Below are 20,286 nucleotides of genomic sequence, written 5' to 3'. Positions count from 1 at the left end.
TGATGACAAAAAGTTACTCGGATGCCTTGCATGTGGAAGAACATGGAGAAGATACCACCGTCATGATAAAAAATATCCCCAACAAATGCATGAGGCAGTGCAAAATTAGATTTGTCTTGTATCACAGCATCGACATGATAACATTTAAAATTTCTCTTCTTTTCTCAGTTCTTTTTATAATGGGTTCCAAAGCTCTAAACACTATGGCTGAGCCTTTTTCACGAAAGCCTACATTCTACTTAATGGAAGTATAAACTAAAATCTAAGTGTTTTGGAATCCATTCTTCACAAAGAGACATGCATTTCACGAAACTAGTTTCCACAATTGAACTGCCAAACATGTTTGCATATGTAACATCCCACATCGCCCAGGGAAATGGATCCTATATGCCTTATATGTATATTCTCATCTCTACCTATCATGAGGCCTTTTGGGAGCTCACTGGCTTCGGGTTCCGTAGGAACTCTGAAGTTAAGCGAGTTCACGTGAGAACAATCCCAGGATGGGTGACCCACTGGGAAGTTCTCGTGTGAGTTCCCAGAAACAAAACCGTGAGGGCGTGGTCGGGGTCCAAAGCGGACAAGATCATGCTACGATGGAGTCGAGGCCGGGATGTGGTCGGGGTCCAGGCTGGGATGTGACAGCATATACTTCGAGACCACCTATGCCAAAAATACCAAAAGAAAAAGTATTCAAAAATTAGGTAACTAGAAGAAATCATTTGACAGTTAAAAATGAAAAATCACAATTTAACAGTGGTTTTAGCTCTATTTTTTTTTTTTTTTTATAAATACAATCGTCAACCTTGGAAGAATAAGATAAACGAACCCGATTATCAATTTAAAATAATAAATAGTGGATACAACAAAAGCCTACATTCTACTTAATGAAAGTATATTCTATACTCTGGGTGTTTTGGAATCTATTATTTACAAAAGGACACATATTCTACAAAACTAGTTTCCATGATCCAACCATCAAACATATCTGCATATACATCGACATCTCCTAAGCCAAAAATCACCCAAAAAAATATTCGGAGATTAGGTAACGGGACAAAATCATTCGACGGTTAAAAACGAATCATTTTAGCTCCATTTTTTTTTTAACAAATACAATCCTCAACCCTAGAAGAATAAGAGGAACAAAACCAACTATCAATTTAAAATGTTTAAAATAGTGGATACAACCAGTGGCAGAGTCAGGATTTTAGGTGAGGAGGGGTCTCATACAAATGTTAAAAAAATTAAATACAGAGAATTGTTTTGGCACTCCGAAATTCTCATTTTGCACTCCAAACTTTCTATATTTAGAAAGAAAACAATACACTTGTGGAAGTGTGAAATGAGATTTGTGAAGTGCCAACAACAATTCCCCTAAATAAATAGATAGTATTTACAAGAGAGTATAATACATTCTTGGAGTTGTCAACTAATCAAATTTTTTTAGGCTCTAAATGTGACATCACACATCGCCCAGGGGAGTGATCCTTAAATGTATATTCCCATCTCTACCTAGCACGAGGCCTTTTGGGAGCTCACTGGCTTCGGGTTCCGTAGGAACTCCGAAGTTAAGCGAGAAGGGGGGCTAGAGCAATCCCATGATGGGTGACCCACTGGGAAGTTGCTCGTGAGTTCCCAAAAACAAAACCGTGAGGGAATGGTAAGCCCAAAGCGGACAATATCGTGCTACGGTGGTGGAGTGGGCCAGGGAAGTGATCCGCCCCGGGCCGGGATGTGACACTAAATGTTTGTTCTATGTTGAAGTTAACCTTCCATTCTCAAGTCAATATAGAAAGTAAATAATCAAAAATTAAAGAGGACAAAGAGAAATTAACCTTTTAATATCAAGTCAATGAGAAATGCTATGGATACTATGTTTTTAGACCATATTTTGGAGACCATATAACGTGGCCCCGTTTGATGATTGGATTCCTTGTTTAGTGATTTAAAGTGGTCCAACCATTAACTGCTATATAATCATGTGCTCTCAAATTATGGCTCAAGTAGATGCTATCTCTAGCATCACCCCACATCAATATAGAATATATTGGGAATTTTCGAACAAAAAATGAGAAGAATGGATTGGGAATTTGGTGAACAAAATAAATGAAATTTTAAAAATTTAGTAGAAAGTTAAAGAGAACAAAGACAAAATATATAAGATTTCAATAAGCAGAGAAGGAAAAACTCAAAGTTTATTATTCTTCTAAGGTTGTTGATTGTACAAAACTAATTTCCACGATCCAATAGTCAAACATGTTTGCATATACTTTGAGATCTCTTACACCAAAAATCACCTAAAATAACATTCGGAGATTAGGCAATGGGACGAAATCATTCGATAGTTAGAAATGAAACATCACGATTTAACAGTAGCTCTAGGTTCAATTTTTTTTTTTTTTTTTTTAACAAATAAAATCCTCTACCCTAGAAGAATAAGATAAATGAACCTGGTCATCAATTTAAAATAGTGGATACAACAAAAGCCTACATTTTACTTAATGGAAGTATAGAATAAACTCCAAGTGTTCTAGAATCCATCTTTACAAGGGCACACACATTCTACGAAACTAGTTCCCACGATCTAACCGTCAAACATGTTTACATATATTTCGAGATCTCATATGCCAAGAATCACCCATCAAAGCTGGATGTGCCTATGGAGGAGCTGACACCTGATCCAGAGGTCTTTACAATTGCTGATGGATGGGGTTGAGCGACGGAAAGGCAAGGAGCAGCCTAGGAGTGGGTTGGGCTTGGGACCTTGAGGGTCTTCTTCTTCAGCGAGTTCTAATCCTTCTACCGAAGCTGATTACATACTGTAGCAGGTAGAGATGGAGCTAGCACGCCAAATGAAGAAGGTAAGCACCTACAAGAAGAAGTGGCACAAGCTGCTACGCACGACCGAGAATTAGTGCACCTGTACTTCGCTATTGTAGCCCAATTTTGTTAGTTTCAGGCATCACGATTCATGAGCTCCCAGCCAAACTTTTTCACCCTAGTAGATTAAGTTTTTTTTTAATATAATTGTACGAACAATTTTTTTTTATTGTAAATATTGATTTTTAATAAAAATTAGAATTATGTAAATTAGTTATTATAAATATTTTTTTAATTAAAAAATTAGCCTTGAGGACATTTTCGTCATGCAGTTTTTTTTTTTTTTTTTTTTTTTTTTTTTTTTTTTTTAAATTTGGTTTGTTAGAGTTGGCTCGGTGACTCTTTCGTCGAGTTAAGTTCATCAAAATTATTTAATTCTTTGCTAGCCGACAAGATATCCTCGTTGGGTAAGAGGATTTCGTCGGGTTAATTCGGTTAACGCATGTTCGTCTGGCGAATATATTCGTTGGCCTAACTACCTTTTGCCCGACGAAATTTGTTTTCGGCGTAAAAGGTTTCGCGCAACGGGTATTGCTGGACTAATCTTTTCTACTGAACCTCAGTCTGCTAAAGGCTACTGCAACGAAACTAGCTTTTAGTCGACGAAAATTTTTCATCTGGTGAGGTTTTTTTTTTTTTTTTTTTTTTTTTTTTTGGTAGTGTCTCTATATTATATACTATATGCCCACACATTGTTTATTTTTGTGTTTAAAATGGGAAGGAGAGGGGGAGAGGGAGGGAGAGAGAGAGTGGAAGTGAGGAGAGATGTTTTTATTATTATTTATTTTTTAAGTCAAAGATATGTTAAAGATCATATGATTTTATTTTGTGATTGGAGACTAAATTATCTCTTCATCCTCTTTTGATTGACAAAAAGGATTTTGTTAATAGGTAGTTTATATATATCTTTTGCCATTTTGTCTGGTCAATTTTGGATTTATTGTTCATCTAATTTATAACTCCTACATACTTCACTATGAACAACCTAAAGACCAATAACAAGTAGAGAAAAATGTCATTTTTGTGAAAGTACCGTGTGACAACATAACACTGTTGTCAAACTTTAAATCTAAAACATTGATAACGTCATTCATTTTTCAACAGGATCATAATTTGAGTGTCAATATAAGTATAGCATGATAACACCACCAACCAACCAACAAGCATAAATACGTACTTTACAGTTCACTTCACTGTTTTAGCTTAGAGAAGCCGACTCCTAGTCCTAGGTTTGGCCATGCTTTCGACCTGAGAATATGCATACGCCAAAAATAAAGAATACAATGTTTTTCTTTCGTACTTCCATAGGATATTTCTAAGCATGGCAAAAGAGTTTCAACCTTTTGTAGTAGTTAGTGGAACCAATGAACATATTATTATGTTAAACCCACGTTTCCAAAATCTTTTAACCTTTTTTAACTGATATGGTCCGGCGTCAAAGACACTAACTACTACAAATACAATTCAGATACGTCACCCAAACAGTTTTTGAATTGTATTTGCATTTGTGTTGCCTAAACAGTTCATGTATTGTATTATCTAACTTGGTATAGCCAAGCATGACATGTACATAATTATGATCGATCTTGATGTAAAAGCTGCTTCTCCTTATAAGCATATAAAGATCTTTTAAAAAAAACAGATCTGTTCTTCCATTTTTCACATGGATAATTTGATACTAACAAGGACAAGAACAGATTACAACAGGATTTCTTTTTCATTTATACCCATATAAAATCATGTCAGTCGAAAGAGAGAGAAAAAGAAAAAGCTAAAAGAACCAAAAAGAAACAAAGGATAAAAACCAAAAACAAAAAGGAAGCACCATCTTGGCACAAGAAGTTGAGTTAGTACACAGTGTCAGCCTGTGTGAATTATGATCTATGACTGCCAGTCCACCTCACATCTCTGTTCAACTAAAGCTATTGACTCCCATGTGCATGCAAACCCCAAACATTGTCTTCTTTCATTTGTCCTCCAATTCCATTTCATGGTAGCGAAAACAAATTGTGATGTACTCATGCCATATAAATCTCTCACTCTCACATTCACCCCTAACACATATCAGCCAAATTATTCCATCCCGAAAATTGGTGTCTGAAAGAGATTGTTCTTTGCATGAGTCTGAAATGTGTGAATACTTGGCGCAATCCAACTTCCATAACCAGAAGAAGTTTCATAACCATTGTTGCTATTTAAGGCAATGGGTGTAGCAAATGGGATTGAACCAGTACCAGTAATAGTACTTTGTTCATGTTGGTGGTGTTGCAACTGTTCTTGGTGTCGCTGACCATCTATATTGAAGTTACCAAAGTACCCATTGTTCGTTTCAGTAGCAGAAGTGCTAAAAGTTGAAGAGAAATCCACGTTGAATGGCATTGGTGAGGAATTGTTACCATAAGACCCAATGGCACGTGACTGGAACAATGATGATGATGGTGCAACTGAAACAGTAGTAGGGTTTTTGGTATTGTTTTGAGAAGGGTTATATCCGAAAATGTTGGACCAGTAATCTGATGATGGGTCTTGTTTGAGGGGGATTGCAAAGCTTAGTATGGAGGAACTAGGTTGTTGAGATGCAAAGGTCACCGAGGATGCAGAGGAGAGATCTCGATCATCGGCTGAACGATTACCTTCGATGCTCTTACTGTCGGAGTCTGATGAGTTCTTGGATTTTCCGGACATTCCTCCTATGGGAAGGTTGCTGCTGGCAATGCTCTTCACATCGTAGCGGCTCATGTCAAAGTTGGTCACAGCATTTAGGCCTCGGAACTTGATTGCCGCAATGTCATAGGCCTCAGCAGCTTCTTCTTGGGTGCCTGTTTGATTAAAGTCCTTATTAATTAGAAACAGTCGACTATAGTTTTAAATCCTCTAAAAAGGGTTAAGAGACTCACTGAAAGTGCCAAGGTAGAGATCCTTGTTGCCTGCAACCCTTCCTATTCTTGCCTGCCATCTACCATGTTGATGATGCCTGAAATAAATAATTGGGTTTTATATTAGGAAAAGAAAATATTATTTAGTTCAATTAGGTCCTAATTTAAAATCGACTATAAAATAAACAATAAACTATGTGGGAACCACAAACCTTGTGACCCCTCTGTAAATAGAAGCTCCTCTAGAAAATCCACTACTTTTCCTACAACATAGAAAAACCAATATAGATAAACCACCAAATCTTTCAGAAAACTAACACCAAATAAAGTAGTATCCTAAAAAACAAATAAATATAAACAAAAAACATATAAATATACATCGAATAAAAAAACCATAGAAATGTTATAATTATCAAGTACCTCCGAAGAGAAGCAACAAATTCTTGCCTGGTCATGTTCTTCATCTCCGACAATTCTTTCTCGTAGTTAATAACCTTCAAAATTGATCATAAAGTTAGATCAAAGCATTTCAGATAAAAATAAGTGAAGTACATATATAAAGATATCGAACAATGTAGATAAATAGTTATTGCATGCAGCTGAGCTCACCGGAAAGTTTGTAGTGGTGGTCGGACCCCAGTACTTGAGAGCCGCCAGATCGTAGGCTCTTGCTGCCTTTTCTTCTTTATCATATCCACCTACAAATATTAACAAAATTTAAACAATGAAAATAAATATTTATTTAATTACATTTTCAACAATGAGAATCTAAATAGAATCTGACCCACAATTTGATGCATTCATGCAAAGAATATTTTTGCTACAGTAACCAAATCTATAGTGAATCTTAAAATTTGATGATCATATGCATTCACACGTACTTGATTATAATCATATTCATTATAATGGTGGTAAATAGTTCTTACAGAAAAGAGAAACAGTAAAAAGTGAAATTACTTACCCAAATAAACTGCAGAAATGAAGTCGATGATGATGATTCATTTGCGTCGTGTACATGCCGCAAAGCAAACAACCCACATCAGAATCTTTGCCCACTCATGAAACTAAAAACACGATGCGCACCATAGCAAATATAGCCACTTCAAATCTAACATACGCTAGAGGATCCATTAATGGATGATCAGCACCGTTCACAGAGCTAGATCCAAAAGATCCAGTGGACCCATTTATATTGTATCATATATTGTACACCTCAAGCGCATGTTAGAATCAAAGAGGGCCACAAAGAACCTTTAAAACCCTAGAAGAGACTAGTAGTAAAACAATGAAAATTACCTTGTCTGCCCTTCCTACTTTGTCCTTCTCTTCTGCAGCTGTTATCCCACAGATGCGCTTCATATCTTCCGGTCCACCTATGCCTAAATATTCCACCCCCAAACAAACAAAAATTAGTAATAATAAGCAAAAATTCTCAAAAAATAAAATACTAAAATAACTCATAAAAGGTATGAACTTGCAAGTTGTAGCTCTAGTAGTTAAGAGCATTACCGTGTAACTCCGCGGTAAATGGATGTGCGTTGGCCGAAGGTATCGGTGGGTTTTTTGGGGGTGGGATCGGATGAGGCTAGAGGGTGGTGGTTCTGTAGTTTGGTCGTTTGTAAAGTAGCAGCGGTGGTGGTGGTGGTAGCGGTGGTGGAGAAACCACGGAGGAAACTAGCGGCTATGGTTTTGAGTTCGGAGTCGTAAATCTCGTTTTGGGACAGAGCGAGAGGAGTGGTTTGATGATGATGATCGGCAGTAGAAAACCGAGGGAGTGAGGTCGGGGTGACGGTGTTGGTGGCGGGGGTGCAACCTCCGAGAAAATCCTCGAGCTTTGGTCCGGTAATTCCGGAACTGAAGATGGAGAGGTCGGTTGCTGAAGTTGGACTTGCACCTTGATGATGGTGACCGGCGACGGTAGCTGCAAGACAAAAATAAAGATTGATATGTGTTAGAAAAAAAAAAATAGAATGAGAGAGAGAGAGAGAGAGAGAGAGAGAGAGAGAGAGTTTGGGGACCTGCAGAGTGGGTGGGTGAATTGGAGGTGAAGGCCTCGAAGAGGGAGAGATCGGGAGAAGGGTGATGATGATGAGAGTGGTTGGAAAGAGAGAAGCCGAGGAGCCAGTTTTGAGGAGAAGAATCCATGTTTTTTGTGTTTTTCAATATCGATTTTGATGATGGATAGATAGACAGAGATATATGATATAGAACAAGCAAAATACCCAAGTGAATGTGAAAGTGTGTCAATCAAAGTTAAGGTAAATGAACACAAGATATTGAGGAGGTGATAGAGAGCAGAAACTAGCAGTGGTAGAACTAGTATTCTTTAGTAGTAGTAGAAGAAGAAGAAAGATATGAAGAGGTGAGATCACTCAGATGAATGAATAGAAAGAGGAAAGAGAATGCTATTAAGGGTTGCACGAGGACCGAGATTCATTTTAATGAATTAATAAGAAGATAAAATATTTGAACAAGTGGTAAGAGAGGGAGCAAGAAAGCAAGGTGGAAGCTTTTGATGGGATGACTGAGCGGTGGCTATTTATCTCTCTTCTCCTTAGGTCTTGACCGAAGAAGGCGTTACTTTATTCTATTTTTTGATTGTTTGAGAGAGAGAGAGAGAGAGAGGGAGAGGGAGGGAGAGGAGAGAGGGTGTTGTTGTGTGTATGAACATAGGGAAGCAAGAAGCAGAGCGAGGGGACACCGTGACCCATAAGTAGGATGATGTGTAGGACTTTTCTTTAGGACTTGGTGATCAAAATCCTTTCAATTCCTCCCTTCCATTGCCGCGTTTCGTTTCCTTTTGTTCCTTTCATAAAAATGATTCTCACCTGCAACAAAGTTACCACTTAACAATAACTGAGTTATGACACCTTTTATTGACCCGTCACAATTGTTATAAGAGCGTAGAAATCATCTGCCACGTTATGGCTTCAATCTCTCTTCTCCTGGACTACTAGTACTACATAATCACTATACCTTCAATTTAATTCTAGGTGACCTTAAGTTGGTCACATGTCGACCACTTTGCTATAGTTTGGGAAGATTTTGGTTAATTAAAGGCTTAAAGCACACATATTGCAGCCCCTCATATCCTTCTTTTATTCTTTTTATTAGTTGAAATGATCAATAGGATTAAGTGAAGTCTTCTCTTCAAATCTTATAGATGAATTGTTGGATATCAATTTATTATTCCAGTCTTTATTGTAGCCTCCATTGCAATGGTGATGTGGCAGATGAATTTGTAATAATCAGAGATGAGTTAGGGAATCTATAGCGATCACCTTTACTTTGCATATTGAAGCCTTGGACAATTAGGCTCTAGTAATTAAGAGTTGGGATTGAAGAAGACTTAATTTTAATATCCATACAAAGAGAGAAGACAAGATTATAAAAATAGATAATGAATAAAGAAGAATAAAAATAATCAAATTCAAGTAGATTGTTGGAATGCGAACTCTTCAAATAACAAATTTTACTTTTCAAATTGCTATATAAGTCTATAAATGTTAAGTAGCAAATTTTAGACACACTGGTGGAGATCATTTTCTAAACCACTTCTCCATTGTTATGCATACCCAGTTAATTTACATGAAACCTGTTTGGCAGGTGTGAAACTCCAAGGGAACACAAACCAGCTACAACTGGTGTCTAAAGTCGTTATATATATATTTAAAAACAATACGTGACATTAGTATGTTAAGGTGAGGATGACTAAGTGAAAAAATTGCTTGCATTTCTCTTAATTTTGTGATTAGTGTGAATGTGTTGTTTGAAAGACCTATATGGTTTTACCATCAAAGCAATAGCTTATTTTTGGAACGATAGATAAGGGACGTAAATAAGTAACAAATAGAGTGGAGATTAATCAGCTATACTTTGTCATATTGCTTCATACTTGATATTATTAGCATTCAAAGAATTTATAGATAAGAGAGAGAGAGAGAGACGGTGGAGGTGTGGGTGGCCTGATCTGCGACAGGATAGATTAGGTAATGGGATTCACATGCTTGCATGTCATCTCAACGACACGTGTGCATTGCGAATATGTTTGTTTATAAATGTGATGCGTACGTGTCGTCCTGCATGCATGAAATGAAAAATCGGATTGTGAATATTAATTAATATCTTTATGGTATGAGGTGGTGACAAGTAATTTTATAGGGCCGGTATGTGGTACCTGGAGAGACTACGTTACGTACTCCAGCCGTCCCAGAGAGCCTGCAGTGCTGGCTGCTCTTCCATCTGCGGCTGCTGCGGCTGCTGCTGCTGCTGTGCTGTGCTGCATGCATTCTCATTCAACTTGCCTCTTAAATTATATATCATGAAGATCCTCTCCTCCTCTTGGTGCTGCTGAGGGTCCATGCCGTCGATCTCTTCTATTTGCTTCTGGTTCATATTGTAATATTCAACCTATCTTCCTCCGATTGTTAAATTTTTGTTAACAAATCAAAAAGGAAAAGATATAAAAGTAAAAAATGTATACTACACACTACCAAGATAATTATTAAATAGAAAGACTACGTTTTGGATTTAGTCATATTAAATTTATTGAATTACAAGTGATATAAATACAAAGACTTAGTTTTAAAATGAACAGAAAAGCAATACCAAATAGTAAAGTAATGTTCAACAATTCACTAGTAGAAATATGAAAATACCTAAAAATTTAGAGTAGAGTGCATACTCATTACGTATTCTCATCGCAATTTATACAACAAATAAAGATAAAATTTACAAATACAAATAGGTGTACTAAGTATAGCATTTTTTTTTAGAGTAAACTACCATAAAATTAAACCACATTACTAACTTTCTAACCATTTTAACATGAAGGTTCTATCTTAACATGAGTAAAAGTGCTTTCTTTTTAGATTGTGTGGCAAGTCTCAAAAGTTTTAAGATGTCTATGTTATCGGTTCAGTTGTTTTGTCTGATTTGTGATCCAAATTTACAGTTTGATTACAATATAAGAAGGAGTGTGATATCCACACACTCTATTTTACTTATTACACACTTTTTTAATTTTCAACTGTCGGATCGGATGAATTAAAGAAGATTAACGGACATAAATTATCAAGAGGTGTGTGAGAAGTAAAATGAGGTGTGTGGATAGCACACCCCTATACGAATTGTCTAACAACATATTCAACTTTATTTATAAGCGATAGATTTTAAGTTGATTCAAATTAAATAATGTTCATCACACTTTTTGGCAACAATATAATAAGAAGTATGACATCCACACACCTCTTTTTTACTTCTCATTCACTTTTTTAATTTTCAGCTATCGAATCAAATGAATCGAAGAATATCAAAAGAAAGAAATTAAGGAGTGTGTAATAAAAAGGGCTATAATAAACTATCCAATACAATCTTATATCTTTCGCATAATGTTGGTTATTGTGTACTCTCTCTCTCTCTCTCTCTCTCTCTCTCTCTCTCTCTCTCTCTCTCTCTCTCTCTCTCTCTCTCTCTCTCTCTCTCTCTCTCTCTCTCTCTCTCTCTCTGTGTGTAAGCTGTGTGAGAAGCCAAATGCCACCTCTCCTCCGGAGGCTGCGGCCACCTGCCCCCAAGTGTTTAATATACAAGGCTAGCGCGTGGTGAGTGAAGGACAAGACCAAGTTGACCAACCACCCAAAATCCAAGCTGCAGGACAAAGAAAACTCCACATGCATGAATGAGAAAAGTAATTAAACAAAGATTAGGTATTACAACACCAGTTGGGAAGATAAGGGCAGAGCCTCAAAACCCGGATAAGCGTTAAAACTGCTTTTACACTAAGCAACCCAAAAGCGATAGATTCCCCCATAAATTTCCAAAAGTGTGCATTGCAAGTGAACTAGTTCTCAAGCTGAAGCCTCGTATACATTCAGAAAGAAAAGGGAAGAGAAAGCATAGATTGGCAAAGAGCTTAGTAGATTTTGAGTTTTATTTAGAATAAACGATATTTTAAACTACCTTCATTAACAGAAAAATGATGGCATAAATCCGAAATGCAGTGAATTAAAAAAAAAAAGATGTTAACTACCAGGATAATCTATAACTTGCATTAGAGTTTGCATTTGGTTTCTGATTAGAAAAATTACAGTTAAAAGCTCAAAAAAAAAAATATTAGTATGATGAAATTGGCTGGCTTTCACATATCACAATTTGAAAGCCCAAAATTATGTCGACGGTCAAACAAAGCTTAAAGTAGTAAAAAAGCAATGTGCAGTGTGCATGGTGGTGGGTTTGTGGTCAAAGAAACGAATCATTCCTCACGTTCGCGCTCCATTTCTTTATTATTACTTCATCATCACATCTCATATGACATTTTCATGTTTCTTTCTTCTTCTTTTTTTTCCCTTCTTACTTGTATTTTATTTATTTTCTTATAATTTTGTTATTTCTTTTTCTCTAGATCCCATTATTGTCATTTCAATGAATTTGTATTGTATCTACATTCTGTGATGTGGGGATAAAGATTGTCTCTGATTTGAAACATGTCCTTATGTGTGGACGCGTGGGCCCTCTGGATACAAATGATTTTCAACTACTGATAAACTCTCTCTGTTAGTCAAATGAATAGCTGCAAATTCTTGAGTCTTTAATTTGATAATATCAATTATCAAGAGAGAAAAGATTAAATTAACTTTTTAATTTTTTTTTAATCTCAATAGTTGTTGATATAAACTTCAAGAGTAATGCTCATAAATAATAGAACATCTGATGATCAAGAAAACAAAATTCATGATAAATAGAATCTTTATATATACAGACTCTTTACTAAAGAGATCTCCGATCAAAATATGAACTACAAGACTCACCTCACATTAAACTTCAACGATACGAACTGTTTCTTTTATAAGTCTCGGTTCATAGTTGTGGGCCCCATTTATGTTGATCAAAAGAAGGAAACCCTTCATAAAAGGGAGACTGAAGGGTAAACAAATCAAAACTCCAAATTCGTGTGCATTGTTAACCAAAATAAGAACCAGATGCACAAGTGAAATTTTGAAATTTACTTGGCTTTTTTCTTTTCATTTTCTTCTAATTTGGAATAGTCAAAACAAACAATTTAACCGCGTAATGTAATCTGAACAAACTAGAGGTGGCGTTCCTCCAACCGTATGAGGGCTTAGTTTATGCCCGAGGTAAAACTTAATGAGTTTTATGAAGCTTGAAATGAGCTCGAACTCAACCAACCAAAGCATCCAAGTGTTCGTATACTGCGCGACCTCGTGCAAATCTAGTAGAGGAATTGGACAATCAATGCAAACGAGAATAGAATATACTGCCCAGGTGGAAAACGAATTCCCCCCTTGTTAGTAGGTTTCTTCAGTTCAAGATACTTGGACTCTAAGAACAAAAGGCAAAGTGCTGATAGCTACTTCAACATGCAATCCTCTGTATATCTCGCATTTCTAGTTGTACCATCAAGGCTTCACAGAATAACGTAAAAGAGCGCAACCTAATTGCGGCTAAAACTGTCGTATTGAGCCAACTCAAGCATTCGCAGTTGATTTGTAGTGAAAGTCATCAACTGTTGAGTAAACTTTGCCTTCCTGTACAAGATTGTCAATAGCTAACCTGTCGATGGCCACAAGATGTAGGATTCAGATATCAGTTTAGTGTGCAGGTAATTGTGAGCGTGCACGTGAGCGTGTGTGTCAGGGAGAGAGAAAGAGAGAGACAGAGAGAGAGACATGAGATCATTCACTGGAATTTTCAGTTGTCGTGCTATATCCTCAAGGTGCGCCCCCTCTTCCCTTCCACTGGAAACACGCAAAGCTAGTTACAATTCAGTGCGAAAAAGAAAAGAAACAAAAGGAAACGCTTACATGCTGGATTTCACACATTTGCATGCAAAAGAAACAAATCAACACTACTGTACAATTATCTACGCATTATGTACGCATTTAGTACATCCATAATCTGCATGCCAGAACTTCTTAAGCGCATCCTACCCCTTGCCTATTTTCAATCTCAGAACTTGAAAATGAAACACCTTGTTGCACTATACAAGGCGGCAGCCTAATTTCAATCTGAGAACTTGAGCCACTTGACAATGACCTCGAATATTCCGTAACATTTTTTTATCTAACACAAAATAGAAATGCCACTCACATAAACGTTCTTGAGTTTTACCCAAGAAGTAACAGCCAGTCTTGTAAAAAATATAAGCAACTATGAAACGAAGGGGCACAATGCATTTAATAGACGAATTTAGAATTATTATTTGTCGCTGACCTATTTACATAAGATTTGTGCTCAAGAAGAAAAACTAAACCGAATTATTCCATAATCAAACAGAATACGAGATGAGTAAACAATCTTGCTCAGGGCTCAGTTTTGCCCTATGTGTGTGGAGTTCTGAGTAATATCCCAGTAAGCGAATAATTTGACAAACTATCTTCTCATGGGCCAGCCAATATGCATCACTATCTCATTCAAAGTTCAAATAAGTATTTATCACTGACTCGCATTATCTACATAAATATAAATTTTATGGTAGAAGATTTTGTTTCTTCTGTTTTTGCAACACTCATCAATTAAATACACCAAATCTCTTGGCTAATACAAGTGCTTTTCTTGTCTGAAATAGAGATAAATTGACCCAACCAAATGGATATGCTAACCTCCATACCCCCTCCAAAATAGCCATCTTCCTTCCCACAAGATAGAAGAATAACCTTATAAACCAAAACAAGGCCATGCAAAACATACAACATGGGAATTGTAATATGCTAAAAGATGTTTGCTAAAACTCATACAATATCAACAATTTGTTTTCATTGGGCTTGATTTTAGTTTCGGGGAGTTTTGACAGTAACACAAAACTACCTGCTAAATATTGAGACTGTTTTGCCGCTTGGGTTGCTTCACAGTAATATGCTTATAAAATAAAAAAAAAACACACACACACACACACACACACACATATATATATAACTATTTTCAAGGTTACAGGTACTCACAGGTATGAAGGGTGGCTCAAAATTTCTAAGACCTTTACTTCAATGCTACTCTGTCCATCGAAGCTATATTGGCCAGATAACTGAAGTAAACAATGAAGTGGGCTAGTAAAGCAACAATAAAAAATACATAGTATTAAAATCTATATTTAAACATCTAACCTGATTTGTTGGAAATGTCATATGTGGTTGCGCTGTGACACCAAAATCAGCAGGTGGTTTCTATTACAACATTAACAGAGACATCAGAAGATCACATCATATACTTCCAAATCAATCTAACTACACAATCCAAGCTAAAATCACATATTCAGTGGGTAGACCAATACCCGTAATCTGCTGTTGTATAAATGGACATAGATGCACTCAATGAAGTGGCTGGCAATCTCATTATAGTCACTCACAGGCCTGAACATTACACCAACTTCAGTCTCGAAACCTCAATATAAATAATATCAGAAGTATTGGTTGGTTAATTAAGTTGACCCTGCTTCATGAAGTCATCCAATGACAACTTAGTAATATTCAAGCTCTGAAACCTAGGGCAAGTATTTGGTCCCAACTTAAAAGCCAGATCAAACAATTAGAATGAAATTTTCCTGACCGTAAGGACATTCTTGGTATAACATATTGTAATGATATATTACTGATATGGAATTTTCCTGACGGTAAGACAATCAAAACACAGTAGACCTCAAATTCAATTTAAAACTAGAACACAGTCAGATACAAGCATACAAGCTATAAGACATTTCATTTTCACCTGTACTGTATCACAAGAAACCTTGTAACCTCTATGAAGCTCCTTCTTCAAAAAAAAGATAACAAAAAGATAGAAGTAAAACATTCTTTTAGTCAGAACCAGGTATTGCTGCTTACTCAATTTTTTATTCTCTCCATTCAAATTCTCCCCCATATCAAATGATAGGTCATGAACTACTTCCACAAGATGAACCAAAATATTCTTTGTATCTGACTTTATAGAATCGAAATGAAAAACCTATTCATTTGCAGCTGTGCTAATATTCCCTCACATATGTATGAAAAGTTAACAGGCCGAAATTTAGCTCAGAAATACCAATATAATAATTACCATTAATTTTGCCTTAAAATTAGGGAACTATTATTAGCACTCCAAAAATCTCATTTTACACTCCTCACAAGTGTATTTTTCTTTCTAGTTATAGAAAGTTTGGAGTGCCAAATGAGATTGTTGGAGTGCTAATAACAATTCCCTAAAATTAATCTTTTTCCAAGACAATTTATATCAACCATTGCATTTTCTTCCCAATTTCAAGTGATTCCGTTAACTCAATCTTTATAACGATGGGATGGTTATTCATCTTCTAACATAAATTGAATTGTGAAACTAGACATGAAGAATTCTCAAGCATAACATTTATGTACAAAATGAACAATTACTGAAAGTGACCATTATGAAGCAAAAAAGGAAAATAAAATGCTAACATTAACACAAGACAAATAAACAAAAGAAAACAAAATACTATTAATACCTCAAGACAAAGAATTCCACACAAAAAAAATAAAAAAAAATAAAAAAAATAAAAGAACAAAATAAAACAAAACAAAACAAAACAAAACTTTACCTAAAGACAGACAAAGAGAACTATTCCTCATAAGTAAAAAGCGTGAGACAAAAGGGTGTAGAATTGTACCTAATAGAGAAGACATTTAGGGTCTTCTTACCCTGAAAGCTCTTCAAGCGTCCATGAATCCGGACATACATTCCATCCCTAATATCAAAGATAAACGTTAGGATGCAACTTATGATACAGAAAATAGAAAAAAACTAACTTATTTCATGAAATTCATAGCATGAAATCAGAATATATCTTAGAAACATGGAATAAAATGAATCAGAATATGAGCAGTTTTGCAACTTACAAATTGCCACATATAATCCCTTGATAATGTTACACTTAAAACACTTCAAACCAATACTTCAGAAATACACCTACTAACTTTCAATGGGAGTATAGCATCAAAGGAATGTCGCAACTAAAAACAAGCTAGAAAATGTCAAGTGTATAGTTGAGGGTTTTTTTTTTTAACTCCAATTGAGCTCTCTAAGTGCTTTTGTATAAAACTAATAGCTGTCCGGGTATTTTTATATTTACTATAATTAAAAGACGGTGAAAAACAAGAGAGGATTTTCTTTAAATAAACGTTTCACAGACACATTAAAATCTACTTGTTCATGCAAGTACAGTCCAGAAAGAGGTGCAACTGGTAGGCAAGAAAGAAGCATACAAGATTCTTTCCATTTCATTTGCGTCTTTTGCTTCATGAAACCTACAAAACACAAGAAACCATAATTCACATAGAATCAAGAAACTCACTAACATATAACAAACAAACAAACCAATGAAAAGAAAAGCTTGATAAAACTCACCACTTGTTACACTCCATCCTTCCAGTTCCGTCGTCAAGAAAGAAAGCAACATCTGTAATTCTTCCAATTTTTTCACGTACCATCCCAACAAGTGTAACCTGAAGACATGAAAAGTTAAAATAAAACCCGACACCAACGATTTAAAAACAAAAATGAAAAACAGAAACAACAAACCCACATTATTCACGTCGACACTGTCAATAACAAATTCTGATTTATCAACTGCTGAGACACAAGCATCAGTTATCTGCTTCACTGTCAGTGGAAGCAATGTCTGGATGTCACGATTCTGAAAAAATGAATCACAAACACCTTAACAACCGCGCTTTAATTGGTCTATGAATAATACACACATCTGTAATTTCTTAAGAAGACATACATCGGTGCTGCAATTGAGCAATGCAATATCATAGAACACAAAACACACATATCCCTATGTCTCTGTTTGGTTTATATACATGGAAATCATGAGAAAATGAACGATTTCGTAAACTACCCATCAATTTAAAACCCTAGAAGTCCACAAAATTCTTAGCCAAAGAGAGTGGTATAACCCCCGATTGCCGCACCGAAAGTTTCAAGTTTCCGGCGGTTTCTCGGGAATCAAAAACAGAGAGGAACCAGAGTTACCCTGGTGGAAGAGAAAGTGGTGTCGGTGCCTGTGTGGGTGGCCTGAGGGGGCATGAACCCACCGCCAGAGAAGGCCGCACTGCCATCGAATTGGGTGAAGCTCATGCTTTACAGAGAAACCCTAAGATTATATGAAATTTGCCCGTGGAAGGAAGAGTGAAACTTAAATAGCCAATAGGTATAAATGGAAATTGGATTCCAGGGCCCTTTTTTATTGGGAAAATTTATTTGGATAATATTAGTACTGAGTATACTGTATACTAACTTTCTGATTTGATCCAATTAAAAAATATCTTGTACTTGATATTAGTGATTTAATCTAATTAAAAAAAGGGACGTTTTGATATACACGCTTCTTTTTTAAATATCATATACTAAACATCTATTCCTTTTGCAAATTTAATTAAACATTTTTCCTACAATTTACTTTAATTTTATTTCATTAGAAGTCTATTCACGTTAGCATTCTCTTTTTTTCTCCTATTTTTATGCATATTTTATTATGATGATTTAAGATTTTTTTATTTTTTATTAAAATATTTATTTTAGTAAATTAAATAGAATGTAATAAAACTCGTTTTTAAGTACGTTTGATATATACATTTGATTATAATGGTACATTTAGTTACTTGGTACATTTGAATTTTTGATCCATTTAGCTTCTTGGTACATTTGAATTTTTGGTTGGTTTGTTTTCAAAACATAAGTTTTATTACTTTTTGTCCTAATAATGAGGAATTACTTTAATTAATTATTATTTTTTTATAGAAAGAGTCATTAACAATGTAAAAGTTTAAATTACTTTAATTAATTATTTTTTAATAGAAAGAGTCATTAATCAATAGACAATAGCCTTTTTGTTAATTCAAAATTATATGATTTATCGTTATTATTTATCATTATCTACAATAATAAGGATTTATCTCCGATCAACTAAAAGTTGTTCTAGAGACTTATGTACCAAAAAACAAGACTATCTAGAGTATTGTGTATGAATCAAACATATTTTTAAACATTCCAAAAAGATGAATATTCATTTTAATATAGTTTATAATTAGGTACGTTTTAATTTAGGATTGGTACGTTTTCGTTTGACGTTGGTATGTTTTCATTTAATGTTGGTACGTTTTCATTTGGCGTGGGTGTATATTTAGATTTGAAAAGTTTAAATTTTTAGACTTAAATATAGTTGAAATTATTTAAAATATATAACAGATATTTAAATGTAAATTAATTTCAATTAATCTGAAGTAGTTCATGTCACATTCCGGCCTGGGCCCCACCACACCCCGGGCTCGACTTCACTGTAGCACGATATTGTCCGCTTTGGGCCCCAACCATGCCCTCACGGTTTTGTACGATATTGTCCGCTTTGGGCCCCGACCATGCCCTCACGGTTTTGTTTTTGGGAACTCACACAAGAACTTTCCAATGGGTCACCCATCATGGGATTGCTCTCACGCGCTACTCGCTTAACTTCGGAGTTCCGATGGAACCCGAAGCCAGTGAGCTCCCAAAAGGCCTCGTGCTAGGTAGAGATGAGAATATACATATAAGGCTTACATGATCCTTATCCTTGGGCGATGTGGGATCTTACAATCCACCCCTCTTAGGGGCCCGACGTCCTCGTCAGCACACTTCCGACCAGGGATTGGCTCTGATACCAAATTGTCACATCCCAGCCCAGGCCCCCACCACATCTTGGGCTCGACTCCACTGTAGCACAATATTGTCCGCTTTGGGCCCCGACCACGCCCTCACGGTTTTGTTTCTAGGAACTCACATGAGAATTTCTCAGTGGGTCATCCATCATGGGATTGCTCTGGCTCGCTACTCACTTAACTTCGGAGTTCCGATGGAACCCGAAACCAGTGAGCTCCCAAAAGACCTTGCGCTAGGTAAATATGGGAATATACATATAAGGCTTACAGGATCTTCACCCTTGGGCAATGTGGGATCTTACAGTTCAAGTCTGAGTATCTTAATCAAATGTTTCAAAAGCTTAATCAAAAACTTAAAAAGCATAAATGTTTAGTCTACAAAAGTCTAAAATGAGACATCTAATTCTAATTTTCTCTTAAAAAAATGCTTTGTATTTCATATTTTTTATTTTTTGTCAAAAGATAAATTTTATTCAATCAAGTCTAATAGATAAGTTTACATCCTCAGCAAGAATATTAAAAAGAAAATCGGGACCAATACAATCCTAAATAAAAGAACCACCTGCCGATTGAAAGAAAACCACTACAGCGTGTGCCGCTTTATTGGTTTCACGATGAGAAAACACAAACTTCACGAATTCCATATAGCTGGCAAGGTGCCAAATATCATGTAAAATACCCTCCAAAATCACATCAGCAGCCATTCGTCGATTTATCATTCCAATAATCACATGTTTTTAACAAAATTTTAACTTTACCCTTAAATTTTGATTTTAAAAAATTAAAAAAAATAGTAGCTCGCTAAGTAGTTTGTTTCTCAATTATAGGCTTCACCTTGGCCTTCATTAGTGAATCATGCAATTGTTGTA

At 35.7% G+C, this 20,286-nt stretch overlaps 2 protein-coding genes across 3 annotated transcripts; both read right to left on the bottom strand.

Moving 5' to 3' along the window:
* Positions 1-4,581: 4,581 nt before the first annotated feature.
* LOC108868095 (AP2-like ethylene-responsive transcription factor AIL5) lies at positions 4,582-8,304 on the bottom strand. Its single transcript, XM_048577065.1, has 9 exons — positions 7,778-8,304; positions 7,269-7,680; positions 7,056-7,138; positions 6,721-6,729; positions 6,369-6,457; positions 6,180-6,253; positions 5,972-6,022; positions 5,781-5,857; positions 4,582-5,702 (listed from the first exon to the last, which is right to left on the bottom strand). Exons 1-9 carry the CDS (start codon positions 7,902-7,904, stop codon positions 4,957-4,959), a joined length of 1,668 nt encoding a protein of 555 aa, XP_048433022.1. The 5' UTR covers positions 7,905-8,304; the 3' UTR covers positions 4,582-4,956.
* A 4,441-nt stretch (positions 8,305-12,745) lies between these two features.
* LOC125473798 (replication protein A 32 kDa subunit B) lies at positions 12,746-17,959 on the bottom strand. Of its 2 annotated transcripts, XM_048577096.1 has the most exons (11): positions 17,757-17,959; positions 17,305-17,415; positions 17,127-17,224; positions 16,985-17,026; positions 16,390-16,467; positions 15,477-15,521; positions 15,043-15,121; positions 14,876-14,935; positions 14,717-14,796; positions 13,445-13,513; positions 12,746-13,328 (listed from the first exon to the last, which is right to left on the bottom strand). In XM_048577096.1, exons 1-11 carry the CDS (start codon positions 17,859-17,861, stop codon positions 13,244-13,246), a joined length of 852 nt encoding a protein of 283 aa, XP_048433053.1. In that variant the 5' UTR covers positions 17,862-17,959; the 3' UTR covers positions 12,746-13,243. The 2 variants fall into 2 exon arrangements, with proteins under 2 accessions (XP_048433053.1, XP_048433054.1); XM_048577097.1 differs by lacking the exon at positions 15,477-15,521 and having other exon boundaries at positions 17,757-17,955.
* Between the last annotated feature and the right edge of the window lie 2,327 nt (positions 17,960-20,286).

This window comes from the organism of the source record quoted next, unplaced genomic scaffold, assembly GCF_019419815.1.
Source record: "Pyrus x bretschneideri cultivar Hongxiangsu unplaced genomic scaffold, Pyrus_bretschneideri_v1 Contig97, whole genome shotgun sequence".
In the NCBI taxonomy this organism is placed as follows: domain Eukaryota; kingdom Viridiplantae; phylum Streptophyta; class Magnoliopsida; order Rosales; family Rosaceae; genus Pyrus; species Pyrus x bretschneideri.
Note: the sequence above shows the minus strand (reverse complement) of the source record. Positions and strands in the feature narration are given on the sequence as shown.